This window comes from Cricetulus griseus (assembly GCF_003668045.3).
Source record: "Cricetulus griseus strain 17A/GY chromosome 1 unlocalized genomic scaffold, alternate assembly CriGri-PICRH-1.0 chr1_1, whole genome shotgun sequence".
In the NCBI taxonomy this organism is placed as follows: domain Eukaryota; kingdom Metazoa; phylum Chordata; class Mammalia; order Rodentia; family Cricetidae; genus Cricetulus; species Cricetulus griseus.
Window position 1 is genome coordinate 270,421,767 of NW_023276807.1, and position 15,310 is coordinate 270,437,076.

At 48.2% G+C, this 15,310-nt stretch overlaps 1 protein-coding gene across 1 annotated transcript in view; it reads left to right on the forward strand.

The window, feature by feature from the left end:
- Positions 1 to 7,280: 7,280 nt before the first annotated feature.
- LOC103161160 (ras-related protein Rap-2a) overlaps positions 7,281 to 15,310 on the forward strand; it is a 31,140-nt gene continuing 23,110 nt past the window's right edge. Inside the window, exon 1 of the mRNA XM_027393911.1 lies at positions 7,281 to 7,640. Coding sequence (XP_027249712.1) covers positions 7,327 to 7,640 — 314 coding nt within the window. The 5' untranslated portion in view covers positions 7,281 to 7,326. The remainder of the gene's footprint in view (positions 7,641 to 15,310) is intronic.

The window sequence follows — 15,310 nt, forward strand, 5'->3', positions numbered from 1 at the left end:
GTCAGGGGGGTTGTAAACTAAAGACACTAATTTTTTATATTTACTTTTGACTGTGGGGTGGACTACCATGAAACCTGTGTGAAGATCAAAGGTCAACAGAACCACACTTTCTCCAACAAGGCCACACCTCCAACAGTGCCACTCCCCTCGGGGGCCATTTTCTTCCAAATTACCCCAACGTCATTAAAAAGAGAATAGTCAATTTTACCTCCAATAAAGGATGTGTTTATAGGTCGACTACAGTTTAGATTTTAAAGTATTCTTAATGTAGATACAGAAAATACATTAGAAAAATCATGATAACCAAATTTAACCAGAAAATACATGATGGGAAACAAATCTGTGATGTTTATTACAAGTTTTTTTATTGTAGATTCTCTACTATTGCATGAGGTTTTTTTTTTCCCTAAAACACTTCATTTATCTATAATTTGTTATTCCTCACAGCTTCATTTTGTTGCTGAGGTTTTTCTATAACAAGGTACAAAAAGGCATTCTAAGGGAAACATTTTAAATGAAATTATTTATGCAAAAAGATTATTTTCATAGCTATTAGTCTATTGAAATGCTTCCTTTTCAATTCAGTTCTTTTCATTTTCCCATAATGCATGTCAGAACAGCTACAGGAATAATAACTACAGGCAAAACTTTTCCTTCCTGTCTTCACTTAGTCTTCTCTTCTATTTTCTATTTTGTGAAAGTTTGAGTCTTTTCAATTCAAAAAAAAGCCCTTGACTTCACTACTTCTTACAAGAATTCGCTTATGACGCCCACAGTGTGAATCACTCTTTTCCAATAATGCCTTCATTTCAAATGCAGCCTTGCACTCTTCTTTTCTTCCTAAATATTTGTGTATTTATGTACATGTTTGTGTGTAGGTGCATGTGTCTGCAAGTTCATGTGCTTTTGAGCGCGCGCGCACACACACACACACACACTCACATGTGAAGACCACAGGAAACTTTGAGTGTTGTTCCTCAATTTTACCATTCCGCCACTGTTTTTCCCCAGGCAGAGTTGTTCCCTGGATTGGAATTCACCAAGAGTATGGGCTATGTGGCCTGTGAGCTCCAGGATTCAAGTTTCTGACTCCTCAGCGCTGGGTTCACACATGTATGCCAGCCCCCCTGGTCCTGTTACAGGGATTCCAGGGATCAGAGTCTGGCCCTCCTGTGAGCACTTTACCACGTGGGCCACACCCGTGTCCTCTTCTGAATACATTTTTCAACCTCGCTCTGAGACTCTGGCCTCTGACTTTTCCCTAGAGAGCATGGGCAGATGGTGATTTCTACACTGAACTAAAGAACTGGGCAAAACCCATGATGTACAATCCTTTCCCCAATTGGGAGGTGAAGCTGGGCTTCAAGTCCGTGCAGGCATGTTCCTTCAACTTCCCAAACGTGGTGATAACGGAGGGGATCTGGGTATAGGGAGTGGGGAGAAGAAAAATTTAGCTTCTCTTTTTTCTCTTTTCTCCCAGCAACACACTTGTGCGGTGTCCTGCAGTGTCAGGTCTTCACTCTCAAGCACGTTTACACTCCTCAGGGAAAACTGAATTTGTCTTTCCCACAAATACAAGAGTGACGACTTGAGCTTCCACAATCACTGTTGGAATAGGGTGTACATCGACACAGAAGTGAAAGTGGCTAAGATCAGATGCAGACACAGTATCTCAACAGAATATTCCATTTTATCTTATCCTATTCTTGTTCTGGGGATTGAACCTGTCTTAGTTTGGGTTTCCATTGCTATGAAGAGACACCATGACCACAGGAACCCTTATGAAAGAAAGCATTTGATTGGGGCTGGCTTACAGTTCAGAGGTTTAGTCCAATATCATCATGGCAGGAAGCAGCAGGCAGGCAGACATGGTGCTGGAGATGGAACTGAGAGCTCTACATCTGAATCCATAGACAGAGACAGAGACAGAGACAGACAGACAGACAGACAGACAGACACACAAACACACACACACACACACACACACACACACACACACACACACACACAGACGAGCGCGCAGGACCTGGCTTGACCAATTGAAACCTCAAAGTCCACCCCCACTGACACACCTCCTCCAATGAGGCCACTGCACTCCGACAAGGCAACTTAATAGTTCCTATGAGCCTATAAAGGCCATTTTCGGTCAAACCACCACAGAACCTAAATCTTGCTCTACATGCTAAGTAGATGTCACACCACTGAGCCTATTAACTCTTTCTAATCTTAGTTTAAACAGACCCTCCCTAAGTTTCCCATCCTGGCCTTGGACTCATCATGTGGCCCAGGCAAGCCTTGGATTTTGACCATTTTTGCATCAGAAATCCTGGGGTTAGTCACGGAACACGCCTGAGGAGGCAAACACACAGGGCACTGTCTTCAATCACACAATTTGGAATAAATCTACATTTTTAAGGAGAAATTGCTTTAGTGTGTTTTACTTATTGGTAAAGAAAATAAACAATTAGATTTTTGTTTGTTTCACTTACCTTGATCTGCACCCTGCTTTTTTCTTTGTTTCTGCCCCGATTCTGATTCATCCAAGCAGTCCTTTGGCCACTCCTTTCAGAACAGGGCTCTATATTAACTCTCCTTAATCTTTGATCAACCCACTACCCCTTCTCTGTTTCTTTTGACCTCCAGAAATTCGTGTATAAATTATACATAATATTATTAGGCCTTGGAAACTATTTCTGTAATTTTAATCTTTATATGTTATATGACATGTTATTGTTTATTTATACTGTATTACACACCCTTTCTAAACTGACGTTCTCTTATTCTGGATTAATTACAGCTATTCAAGTGTAATTGCTAGTATGTTTATCTCCCCTGCTAGAAAAAAGGTCTTTTGGTCAACTGTTTACTGTTGTGTCCCTAGAGCATAGAGAAACAGAGCAAAGGCTCAATCTGTGTACCGTTGCACTGCACTGAGAGTGTTTGCAGGATGAAAACGCCTTCAAACACTGACTGATTTCTAAGCATCACTCTGTGCTGTCACAAATGAGGAGTTTGCTTACTGATACCTTAATCCCAGACAGCCTCGGCCTGGTGGTCTTCATATACTGATGAGAAGAGCAGAGCCATGTATTTAGTTCTGCATAACAAATGATAGAAACTCTGCTATTAATGACCAATCCTGTTCATCCCGGCTTCTTTGGCAATGCCAGCCCCTCTGCTGTGCTAAGTGAATCACACTGAAGCTTTGTTTCCCTCAGATCCTTTAGTTCTTAGGATTCGCCAGGCTTTTCCTTTTCTCCCTTAGCCATCAAGACTTCTCTTTCAGAAATGATCTCCTCAAAGCTGCCCTTTTGAAACATTTTTTCACCTGCTAGATTTCTTTCATAGACTCATTGCATACTGTATTTGCAGTCTAGTTTTTTTTTTTCCTTTCAAAAGTACCAAGATATGTTAAGATTTCATAAGACCATGTTTATCTTGTCCCTTCTGATTCTGTCCCTCATGCCTGCAGATTTGTCTCAACTGTGTGAGCAGTCTCCAAGGTCTAGAAAGGTCCCCTGTCCCCTTTGTCACCACCAGCAGCATGTCCCTGAAGCTCAATGTACTTGTCCCTTCATGCTCTTCATGTTCTCCCTGTTAGGATTTACAAGAAACTGACTTTCAGGGAACAAACAGAGCCAGGATTTAACAACTGAGAAGCCCTGGTTACGTCACAAATGTCCACTATAGACCTGTTTATATTCAACTCTGTGCATATTTGCTTCCTGCTGAACTCACGAAGCCAGAAGACACAGTACATTTCCCACTCCGTCCCACCCTTTTCAACATTTTTTTTTTTTTTTTTTTTTTTTTTACAGAGGGAAAGGAGCTGGGTTTCCATGGTAACACAAGTGTGACAACTGAGGGTATCTGGATGAAGGTGAGATAGCTCCCTTCAGATCCAGTGGGGAGAAGAGAAATTAAGTTTTCATTTTTCTCTCTGTTCTCCCAGCAACACACTTCTGAAGCCAAGGGACCCTGAGGTGCCAGTGTCGGGTGCTCGGTCTCCGCCGCCAATCAAATTGACACTTCCGAGGCAAAACTGAATTTCCTGTTTTCTTTTTCTTCCTCATAAACACATGAATGAAGACTTGAGCTTCTGGAATCACTGTCGACACAGAAGTGAACATGGCTAAGATCAGGGTCAGACACCAGTACCTCACCTTGTACTGGAATGTGTGTGTGTGTGTGGGGGGGGTGTTGAATTAAGCCTTCTGCTCTGCATGCTAAGCTTCTTGTGTCCCGCTCTGGACACAGGAAGCCATTCCAACCATGAAAGACTCTGTCCCGTGAGCCATGAGTGAAAACAAGTTTTTTCTCCTTTAAGTCACTTTTGTCAAGTGTTTGGTCACAGCAAGGAGGAAGCAACCAATACAAGCTGTTGTATCAACAAAGAATATGTGACCCTTCTTGGCTCTAATGAATTCCCCAATACACCTGGAAATGTTATCATCCAAACACATAGTTTGAAATGTGCCAGAGGCATTCTCCCTTTCCTCAGAAAACCACAGCTGCTACTGAGATGAATTAATCACAACCAAGACTACCAGTCTTACAGAGAATTAGACCTCTAAAACCCAGCTACAGCACTACCTACGTCATTCAGACATGAAGCACCCGGGCACGCGCCCCCAATTTTAGTCACTTCATGACCAGCTTCAGTGTCAACTCCCATAAAACATTCCTGATGCTTCCTCATTTGTCTTCACTGCCTATTCTCTGGCTAAGATTCAGCTTCTTAAATCTTCATAGTACATAACAGAGAAGTAATGGCTGGCCTATATAGGCAGAGATAATGACTGAGCTGTATCAACACCCCACTGTATTCATGCAGTCAACCTGAAATAGTTAAAAACTATTGATGGTGTTCTGTACTGAGCGTATGTTTGTTATGAGATTCATCTCCCACTCCCAAATGCTATGCAGTAACTATTTGCCTAACATTTGCAATATATTAGGTATTGTAAGGAATCTAGAGATAACTGGTGTACAGGAGGAAGTGTGGGCTAAATCCCAACACGGCATTTCACATAAGGGGTTTTGAGCATTTGCAGGTTTTGGTTTGGGAGGTGTCCTGCACCCGAACCTCCGCGGATATGAAGGAAGGAGAGACAGTGGTTTGCACTTTGAATTGGACAGGGCGCTTGCCCTAAATTGTCTTACATGACAATCTGTGGTTGCACCAGAGCTAGGTGACTCAGGCACACAGAATGGTTCTGAAACGTTAGCCGGCTCTCCTCCCTCCTCCTACATTGCAACACACATTTGCACTCCGACGACAGAACCCGCCTGGCTGTTAGAGGAACTCAAGCCCCACAACGACCTCGTGGGACATCGGAACGCTGGAAGGGGACACCGAGCTCCGGCAGCAGTGGAAAAGGCGGCATCCTCAGGAAACGCGCGGCAGCGGTGGCCGGGCCGTCACTGCTGGACACAGCTCCTGGCGATAAACGCGCTGCGAGGCCGCCTAGCGCAGGCTGGAGGTGCTGCGGCGGGGAGGGTGCAGGAGGCACCCACGGACCGGAAGACCTCACCCTGGAGACAAAAGTCCCTGTCCTCCCGACCCGGCCGGCCCGCCGGCCCGCAGCCTTCGCCACCGCGGCCACCGCCACCTGCGGGCAGAGCGCCGGGCAGGCGACGTCAAAGCTGAGCCAGGCGGAGGCGCCGTGGCAGCCCCGCCCCGCCAGGCCGCGGCCCCGCCCCTGCCGTCCTCGCCAGCCCCGCCCCTCCAGCCCCCCCTCGCCAACCCCACCTTCGCCAGACGCGGCCCCGCCCTCGCCCCCGCCCTCCCAGTCCGGCTGCCGGGCACCGCCTCCACCCTGGCCAAGCGCCCGAAGAGTCCTGATTGGCTCAGCCTAACTCGTCATGCATCTCCCGACCTGCGATTGGTTACTCCAGCGTGCGCAAGCGCAAACGCCCAGGCCCGCCATGCTCCGGGGCGGGCGTTGGCCCAGCCTAAGACCGAGTCTCATCCCGATTGGTTAACAAGATGAGACGTCTTTTTCTATTGGCCGACAGCGGTACGCTCGCGTCCAGGCACGTGACCCGATTGGTTGCAGTGAATCCAGCTTCCGCGCCAACAGTCCCCGTGGACATTGCCGAGGGCCCCCCAGGCCCCCCCTAGCTTGCGCATGCGCGCTCCAGGTTTCCCAGCTGTCAGGGTGTGGGAGGAGCTCGGCTTAGAGCAAACCTCGGGGGGCGGGGCTAGAGGGTGGGGGCGGGACCTCGACGTCATCGGGCGTAGACTGCCTGTGGCCTGGGCGCCGCCGCCGACTTGCTGGTGTGAGTGGGGACGGCGGCCTCGAGGCTGTCGTCACGCGTCACACGAAAAGTGTCCTAACGCCGACGGGCTGGGCGCTGTCATGGCGTCCCCCAGCACGGCCCGCACCTTTTCTGTCCCCACGGGCCCTCCCTCCGCTAGTCGCCATCTCGCCGGCAAGCTGCGAGCGTGGGAGTGTGACGTGGCCCGCCGAGGGCGGAGGGGGGGGAGGGAGGGAGAGGGGAAGCGCGCATGCGCACGCCCAGCAGCTGTGCCTGTGAGGCTGGGTGTTGCCGGACGTCTACGGCGGAACCCTGCTTCTGGCAGCGCGACGACTGCGCCGCCGCGCGTGCGCGCGGCCTGTCGCTAGGTGATGGCGCGAGAGGTGGGGCTTCGCCTCGGCCACGCCCTGACGTCTGGCCCCGCCCCGGCAGCGGCGCGGCTGAGGCTCGGGCGCGCGCTCCGATTCCCTGGAAGCGGCGGCTGGGGCTGGGACGAGGCGCGAGAGGCGGGGCTTCGTCTCGGCCCCGCCCCTGCGTCTGGCCCCGCCCCCGGCAGCGCTGTGTCTGCGGCTGAGGCTAGGGCGCGCGCTCCAGTTCCCTGGAAGTGGCGGCTGGGGCTGGGACGAGGCGCGAGAGGCGGGGCTTCGCCTCGGCCCCGCCCCCGGCAGCGCGGCGACTGGGGCTCGGGAGCGCGCTCCAGCGCCGGGGAAGCGGCGGCGGGGGCTGGGGGGCTGGGGCTGGGCGTGGAGGCGCGAGCGGCGGGCGGGGCGCGGCGGGGCGGCGGGGGGCACTGCGGGCCGGCGGCTCGGGCGGCTCCGGCTCGGGCTAGCGCTCCCTCGCTGCTGCCGGCGCCCTCGGCGCTGTTGTGTTGCCCGCCTCGGGCCTCTCCCCGGGCGCGCGGCTCGCCCAGCTGCCGCCCGCCCCCGCCGTGGGCGCCTCCGGGCGCTGTCGCGCGCGGCCGTGAGCCGGCGTGTCCGCCGGGGCGGCGGGGCCGGGCCGCGGGTCGCGCGGCGGGCGGGCGGGCAGGTCTATGTCGCGGGCGGCGGCGGTGGCCGCGCGGGGACGATGCGCGAGTACAAAGTGGTGGTGCTGGGCTCGGGCGGGGTGGGCAAATCCGCCCTGACGGTGCAGTTCGTGACCGGCACGTTCATCGAGAAGTACGACCCCACCATCGAGGACTTCTACCGCAAGGAGATCGAGGTGGACTCGTCGCCGTCCGTGCTGGAGATCCTGGACACGGCGGGCACCGAGCAGTTCGCCTCCATGCGGGACCTGTACATCAAGAACGGCCAGGGCTTCATCCTCGTCTACAGCCTGGTCAACCAGCAGAGCTTCCAGGACATCAAGCCCATGCGCGACCAGATCATCCGCGTGAAGCGGTGAGCACAGCGGGCCCGGCCGGTGGGCTCGCCCGCTCGCCCGCCCGAGGCTGCACCTCCTCCTCCTCTTCCTCCTCCTCCCCGGGGCTCCCGTTTGCGGGCTTTGTTGCACAACTAAAATTGGGCAATCCCGCTAAACCCCAGCTCGGCCGTCCCTTTGTCTCGAGGGCATCGGTAGCGCTTGTTCTGTTGGCGGGGCAAACAAAGTTTCAAACTTGCCAGGAGGGAAGGGGTGAGTAGGTGGGCGCGGGGGACCGGGGAGGCCCGTGTAGGCGCGCCTGTGCCGAGCGAGCGAGCCAGCGAGCGCACGCGCGCTCAGATCCACCCGTGTGGGGCTTGACAGCCCAAACTTGCACATACGTATTCCGTGACAGTGTCGATACGAGCTGAGAGGCCCTTTCTCGTTGCGGAAAAGGTTAGATGTTGCCAAGAGGTTGGCAGGAATGAATTCGCGCAAACTTTAAAGACCCATCGTGAAATAACTTGAAGGTCTCACCACCTTCAGCAGGGTTGGCATATACAAGCACGCTCATGACATTTACATTGAAAGAACGAAGCTCCCCTCCCCCTCATAAAATCTACCCTCTTTCCCCGCTCAAAAAAGCATGGAGGCTATTCTTGGAAACCAAACAGACGTTTAGTGTAAGCGGTGGCTTTTCTATCAGCTACTTTAAAGTTAATGTGTGTGTGTGTGTGGGGGGGTAGGTGATGCAAACAAGCTTTCCCTGATGTAAACTGTTGAGGGGATGCATTTTGGATGTGGCTGGTAGCCTGAATGCTTTCAATGTTTGTTTTCTCTTAAGTTGTATTTTCCCCTTAACTTTTAAATATTGGAAATCTAACCTGTTTTTGCAGAGTTTTGCAAACATTTCCTAGCTCTTAACTGATAACTTTCTTTTCTGATCCCTGTCAAATAATGCTGCTGATGATCTTTGAGGATTCTTCTATTTGTATCCAAATTTGAAGTCACTATTGGAAGTTTAAGTAGACACAATTATATTCATCAGTCAGTTAGGGTGTACTCGTTTCAGAGCCCCGAGCAATTTATTTGTATTCAGGGAATACTCAAACTTCATGACAAGTGGTGAGTTTTTAACCTTGTACTTGAAGTCAAAGGACGTGTCTGGTCCTCACTGCCTCTCCCAGCTACTTGACTATGCATGTTAATAGCCAATACTAAAGGTTTCTGCATTCCATTCCTGTGTTCAATTCCAAATTAGACAACAGTGGATATTTCTGCCAGCTCTTCCCAAAGCTGGTGACTCTTACAGCTTTAACTTCTCTAGTCTTACTCTTTAGACATTTGTTTCCATGTGTGGTACTATGCTTGTGTTCACACATGTGGGTGCATTAATGCATTTTCTTGAAGTTGTCTATAGATGTAAATAATGATCTAAGTGCTCCAGCTGTCTGGCCTGAAACACAGGAGCATGGTGAGATCCTGGCTGGGGTGCCCTACACCATGCTGTAGTTCCTGTCACTCAGGAGCATGGTGAGATCCTGGCTGGGGTGTGTACACCATGCTGTAGTTCCTGTCACTTAGGAGCATGGTGAGATTCTGACTGGGTGTGTACACCATGCTGTAGTTCCTGTCACTCAGGAGAAACATGGTGAGATCCTGGCTGGGGTGTGTACACCATGCTGTAGTTCCTGTCACTCAGGAGAAACATGGTGAGAGCCTGACTGGGGTGTGTACACCATGCTGTAGTTCCTGTCACTCAGGAGCATGGTGAGATTCTGACTGGGGTGTGTATACCATGCTGTAATTCCTGTCACTCAGGAGAATCATGGTGAGATCCTGGCTGGGGTGTGTACACCATGCTGTAGTTCCTGTCACTCAGGAGCATGGTGAGATTCTGACTGGGGTGTATACACCATGCTGTAGTTCCTGTCACTCAGGAGCATGGTGAGATCCTGGCTGGGGTGCCCTACACCATGCTGTAGTTCCTGTCACTCAGGAGCATGGTGAGATTCTGACTGGGGTGTGTACACCATGCTGTAGTTCCTGTCACTCAGGAGAATCATGGTGAGATCCTGGCTGGGGTGTCTACAACATGCTATAGTTCCTGTCACTCAGGAGAATCATGGTGAGATCCTGGCTGGGGTGTCTACACCATGCTGTAGTTCCTGTCACTCAGGAGAAACATGGTGAGATCCTGGCTGGGGTGTCTACACCATGCTGTAGTTCCTGTCACTCAGGAGAAACATGGTGAGATCCTGGCTGGGGTGTCTACACCATGCTGTAGTTCCTGTCACTCAGGAGAATCATGGTGAGATCCTGGCTGGGGTGTCTACACCATGCTGTAGTTCCTGTCACTCAGGAGAAACATGGTGAGATCCTGGCTGGGGTGTGTACACCATGCTGTAGTTCCTGTCACTCAGGAGCATGATGAGATCCTGACTGGGTGTGTACACCATGCTGTAGTTCCTGTCACTCAGGAGCATGGTGAGAGCCTGACTGGGGTGTGTACACCATGCTGTAGTTCCTGTCACTCAGGAGCATGGTGAGATCCTGACTGGGGTATCTACACCATGCTGTAGTTCTTGGTGACTTTGTGCAGCTCACAGTTCTCAGTTATAATAACGGCTAATTTGTTTACTAGAGCAATTGGTTGGCACCTCAGCTCAGGACAGTAGACTAGGGTTCTACTCCCCGGGACTCATACTTTCAATTCTGATGTAAGAAGAGCATTGGTGAACAGAATCACAACTGAGCAGTGTATTCCACTGGGATAGATGATGGGGTCATCAGAACCTCTTGGGCCCCCACTTCTTTGTTTTGAAGACAGGGTCTCTTGGCGTTGACTTGACTGTCCTGGAATTCACCATGTAGACCAGTCTGCCCTTGCAGTCACAGAGATTCTCCTGCCTCTGCCGATGGAATACTGAGATTAAAGTGCCTGTGTTGGGCCTGTGCCCAACTCTTACGTCTGGTTTTGTACCTCATCCAAACTTCATCATTTGCCCTGGGTCCTTGGCTTCTTATCAACCTAAGTCAGCAATGAGAGGGTGAGCTGTCAGTTATTCATGTTATACTTCAGTATCACTTAAACAGGAATAGGAAGTACCCAATTCCTCTTACAAGATAGTAACATATGATTTTCAAATAAGTGGATTTTCTACTCTTTGGTGGACAGATTTTTAACTAACCAGTTGCTATCAGAACTATTCAGTAACCCCTTCCCTCCTTGCTCATTGTATGTCATCTGGTCTCCATGTAGCAGTTTTGGGGGTGACTTAAAGTACCATACTGCAGCTGGCGTAACTGAAATGTGGAGATTTGATACCTTACCCGTGACCAATCACTGACTGCAGGATTTTTAAGATCCCTTTGAATCCATACAACCTCTTCTGCACAGGTCTGTCTTTCAGCTTGGAGTCTACTGGCCTATTCAATCTCCAGTGTGCTTGCTAGGCCACACTGGTTGGACAGAAAAAGTGTGAACCACATGGATAAGTAGAAAATGTATGGGAGATGATTTTTAAAATGAGCATAAGGAAGTAGTAATTTAATAGTACATTTCTTTAACCAACTAAATATAAAATATTGTCAATATTAAATATTGATGCATTCAGTATTTAAAAATCAGATATTTTACTTTACTATCCTATGTCTTAAAATATCTGTGCTTGTTAGCCCTAGGCTACCATATTGAACTGCACAGCTCTTTGATACACATGATTTAGGGAAATACTTGCTTATGTTATAGACCTGTGTTTCCTGTTCTGTGAAATGGAAAATAGCATGCACCTCTCAGAGTCACTGGGATGACATGGTACTGTGTGTGCTAAGGCACCCCGTCCGGTCCTCAGGACACAGACATTACTGACAGTCCTGCCGTCCGGTCCTCAGGACACAGACATTACTGACAGTTACTGCTGTCCGGTCCTTTTAACTTTTGCTGCTCTAACTTGCTTTAGCTCTACCCTTGATATGCAATTGCAGTTTTGGAGAAAATCACTCATATTTGTAATCACAGTTTGAAAGAAACATTGAGACTAAAGAGCAAAGAAAATTAGTCATGGGAAAATATTTTGTAAAGTATTTTCCCTTATGTGAGATATTATGAGAAAAAAAGAGAATGAACATTTAACTGGTTTCGTGTGGAGCATGGCAGCAGAGAAATGGAACTTTTCATTCCATTGATGCTTTCTGGAGTGCTTTGTTTTTAAAGAATATTAGAGCCTTCCCTTATCTCTTTCAGTGTTATGTGTGTGTATATACATGCATTCTTGCATGTGCGTTCATGTAGAGGCTGGAGTTTGGTGTGTCTTATTCATTTGCTCTATACCTCATTTTTTAAAAGAATAATGTTTTTATTATCACATATGTGTGTGGAGGCCATGACACATGTGCTGTGATACACAAATGGAGGTCCCCACAACTTGATCTCCCATCTGTTGGTGGGTTCAGGGGATCCAGCTCAGTCTCAGTCACTGTTCTGTTGTTGTGAAGAGACACCTTTCCAAGGCAGCTGTTACAAAAGAAAGCATTTACCCAGAACTTGCTTAAAGTTTCAGGGGCTTAGTCCATTATCATCGTAGTGAGGGGTGTGGCAGTGGAGAATTGGTCGAGAGCTTCATCCTCACCCACAGGCAGAGAGAGGCAACCTTGAAACCTGGAAGCCAAGTGATAATCTTCCTCTAACAAGGCCACACCCCCTAACCCTTCTAACCCTTTCAAATAGTGTCACTCCCTGGTAACTAGGCATTAAGCTATATGAGCCTATGGGGCCATTCTTTTTCAAACCACCCCAGCCATCTACCTTTTTCTAAAAAGAAATTAAAGATGTATTTATTTTTATATGTGTGAATGTTTGTCAACAAGTATGTATGTGCACCACTTGCGTGCCATAGAGGTCAGAGGCCATTAGGCCTCCAGGGAACTGGAGTTACAGGTTGTTGTGAGCGGCCATGTTGGTGCTGGGAACCAACTTAGTTCTTCTTCAAAAGTGGCAAGTGCTCAGCACCTCTGCACTCTCGGTCCTGCCCTCTGCCTTGATGATTCAACTGGATAGGCTGGACAGCCCAGGGGCCCTTCTCCCACTTCTGACTTCTCAAGCATCAGTTTAGAGACATGCTCTGCTGTGCCTGACTGATGTCCATCAGGGTTCTGAGCTTGGGTTCTCATGCTTAGATGGATACACATTACCAAATGAGCCATCTCCATAGTGCCCGTGGTCTCTTAAGTACACACACACACACACACACACACACACACACACGACTTCTTTTCAAAGCCAAGTGAACCATCTGAAAATTAGCCTTATGTATATAAGTCATATGCTTTCTCCTTCTCTTTTTTCTCCTCCTCCCTTGAGTGTGGATCAGACAAAAAAAGAGTGGTAAGCACATAGATTTTAATGAAACCAGAATTCTCCTGATTTCATACTTTTCTGCTCTTACCTCTTCTTGGGTTAGTTGTGGTCCTCAGGGCATGTTGTTCTAGGCCCACATCTTATGATAAAGCCCCTGATCTTGAGCATGTCCACGTCTGCTCCTGGCCCTCCCTGTCTGTACGGATGCTCCTCTCCATCAGTGCCCTCGCCTTCTTGTAGTTGCTTGGAAAGTGCTTTCTCTGGTTTTCCTTCCACCTTAGAACCTGTCATCTTTCTACAGAATTAATTTCTGCTCATTCTGTCATCAACGCTTAAAGATGTTCCCTAACTTAGAAGAGTTCTTTTCTTCCTACCAAACTGAATGGATGCAGACTAAGGTAGCACCTGGACCCCATGGATAGTGACCTTCAGCAACATGTTCTTCCCTTTAGGTTTCATAGTGTTCATGAGTGATTGTGTCCCTGGGACGACTTAAAGCGTTCTCACTGAGCTCCAAGCCAGATGGCTAGCACAGTAGCCATCCTACAGGAAACAATAAAAACATGGCGAAAGAGGACTGTTCAGAAAGAAAAGCAGTTGGACTCGGTGTCCCCAGAGATTCTGCTGTTCCGGGTTGATTTTGCAGATGGAGGAGATAGCTTTCGGTAAGAATGAATCTGATTAGATGAGCGAGGAAGAGGTCAAATGTCAGGTGGACTGTAAAGAATCGGGAGGATGTCTTGGATGGAAGAAGTGGCGTGGGAGATAGTTTCTGAATGGTAAGAAGACCATAATGACTGAACTAGAAACTTACATAGACATGTCTCAGGAGGTGAGGAAACAGGTCGTAAAACTTAATGCTTGAAGGTTAAAGCATTGGATTTGAGCTAGTGAAGAAAAGTAATCAGAACTATTACAGAAGTGGGAATAGAGCCAGGCAATGGGGACAGAGTGAACGTTCTGTTTCTGACAGGAGAGCAGCTTTAAGTGCTATAATTTTGTGTCTGTATGACATATAAAGACTGTGAACCAACATGGTATCTGTGCACAGACCAGGAGGAAGGTTATCAGCAATGGATTCCCCAAGTTTGGGATAGAGAAAGGTCAAAGCACCTGCACGTGTGAACACGAGTGAAGGAGATTAGAGTGCATTACTGGGGAGGCTGTTTCAGCTTAGATGATAATCATTTAGATAGCAGTGTCTAATAATTAGAATATTAGAAAAGGCCTCGGGGGTCAGGATCTGCATGTTGTAAAAACTCAGCGCCATCTGCATAGTTCAGGTTGAGATTAGATGAAACCCGCTGTGTACAGCAGAGACGAATAGATGTGGCTGTGACTAGGAATTAGAAATGAATGTAGCTAAGGACAGAACTGGAGAGTCACAAGGTAGACAGTAGAGATGGCATACACGGTGCTAGGCTCATTCTAAGATTGGGGACACTGTGTTCAGCCATTCTCAGACGCCAACATTGAATCCAAAGCTAGGCTTGTAAGGTACAGAGCCCAACAAAATGTGAGTCACTTTTTTAAATTAATGACTCTGTGTCGTGGAAAGTTGATGACTAAATCCTGACAGCCATACATAGAACAGAGAATTTAAACATGGAGAAAGAGATTAATAGGAAATGTTGATCCATTTAAACACAAAACTAAGAGACAAAAACTGTAATAATTGTGGTTACAAAATAGAATATTAGCATTAAAATCTTCAACAATATGAAAGACTCTTGACTACTAAGTACAGAATGAGGAAATAATTTTAAGTGCTCACTTCCTTATCTTTATTAGAAGAATTAAGTAGTTGAAAACCTAAATTTACTTTAAAAATAATTCTAAGACAGTTTGCTCTTTGAAAGATCAGTTTATTGCAATGGTTGATGTCCGGCACACGCCGGTGGAACCGTCACCTGAGCCATGTCCGAGCCTGTCTGTCCCCTCCATTCATTTACCTTGAGACATTTGTTTTGTGTGCTCCAGGAATGCCTAAGATGTATTTACTTAGCAGATTTTTAAGTGTCTGATGGTTTTGTTAACTAGAGATACATGCAGTAATCAGTCTGTATGACTCAACTCACTGCATAATAAAAGCTTTGTTTGTAATGAGTTGAAGGCCAATGTTTCTGTCCCGTCAGATCCCACAGCCATTTACTCCCAAATAAACACACAGAGGCTGATATTAATTATAAACTGTTTGGCTGATGGCTCAGGCTTCTTATGGCTCGCTCCCTCTTAATTATGAACCCATTTCTATTAGTCTGTGTAGCTCCACATGTTCTTGGCTTACTGGTGATGCCTGGACCTCTTGCTCCCTCGGCAGCTACATGGCTTCTGTACCATCCCCTGATCCCC